Raw genomic sequence first — 969 nt, 5'->3', positions numbered from 1 at the left:
GTTTGTGGTCATCGCTGATCTCCTCCTCCTCGACGAAGGAGTAGGCTCTGGCCCTCACTTTCCACGTCATCATTCTTCTTCTGCGTGGGACGCTGGCGGAAGACTGCACGACGACGAAGACCGCCCTCGGCGGGGGTGCTGTCGTCGGCATTGTTCGAGGACTGGTTCTGTCCCTGGTTGGTGGATCCCGAGCGGGTGTCGGTGATATCCTTGCGCTTCTTCTTTTCTTCCTTTTCGCGCTTCTGCGACCAAACCTCGTCAACGTCGAGGAGCTCAACGGCAACGAGGTCGCCTTCCAAGGCACGGTTGCGGTCCTTGCTGCCGCAGATGAAGATGTCGGCATCGAGCAGGCCATCCTGGGTGGAAACGTAGGCGTCGCTACGGTTCTTCTTGTTGACACGGAGGATACCAGACACAAGCTGGCCGTCGCCGAGGAGCGCAGGCAGGGTAGCCTGGGGGAGATAAGGAGTGAAGAGGGTCTTCCTCTGTTGCTGCTGGTTCTGGTTGCCGCCCATCTGGCCGGCATGCTGGCTTCCCTGAAGACCAACAAATTGCTGACCGCCCATCTGAGCAGCCTGCAAAGCCTGGAGCTGGTTGATCTGCATGGGGTTGAGAGCCTGTCCAGGGTACATCTGGAAGGGCATCATTTGACCCGGCATCTGCATCATCTGGCCCTGCTGGGGGAATTGGAAGTTGGAAATGGACTGGTTGACAGAGCCACGGGAGCGGTGGCCGGGATGGAAGCCCTGCTGACCGCCCTGGGCTCCGCCCCTGGTCCTGGGTCTGGCTCTGGTTGCGCCAGTTGCCCTTCAAAGTTGCGGGTATCCCAGTCCTTGGCTTGCCCCGCCGGAAGCGCTTCCCGCGGGCGCTGGGAAACCGTTGTACTGGCCCACCCCCGTCGGGGGGTGAAGTTCAGGGCCCATCGCTGCCCGGTCCTGCCTCTACGGGTCTCCGCTTTCTACAGCCCTT

At 61.2% G+C, this 969-nt stretch overlaps 1 protein-coding gene across 1 annotated transcript; it reads right to left on the bottom strand.

Annotated features, from left to right (window-relative positions):
• Positions 1-8: 8 nt before the first annotated feature.
• On the bottom strand, positions 9-647 carry VDBG_04128 (SSD1; the record flags this gene model as incomplete). The annotated part of the gene is made up of 1 exon (XM_003006129.1): positions 9-647. The coding sequence occupies one exon, from the start codon at positions 645-647 to the stop codon at positions 9-11; it is 639 nt and encodes a 212-aa protein (XP_003006175.1).
• Positions 648-969: the final 322 nt, after the last annotated feature.

This window comes from Verticillium alfalfae, genomic scaffold (assembly GCF_000150825.1).
Source record: "Verticillium alfalfae VaMs.102 supercont1.4 genomic scaffold, whole genome shotgun sequence".
In the NCBI taxonomy this organism is placed as follows: domain Eukaryota; kingdom Fungi; phylum Ascomycota; class Sordariomycetes; order Glomerellales; family Plectosphaerellaceae; genus Verticillium; species Verticillium alfalfae.
This window is presented reverse-complemented; position numbering and strand designations above follow the sequence as displayed.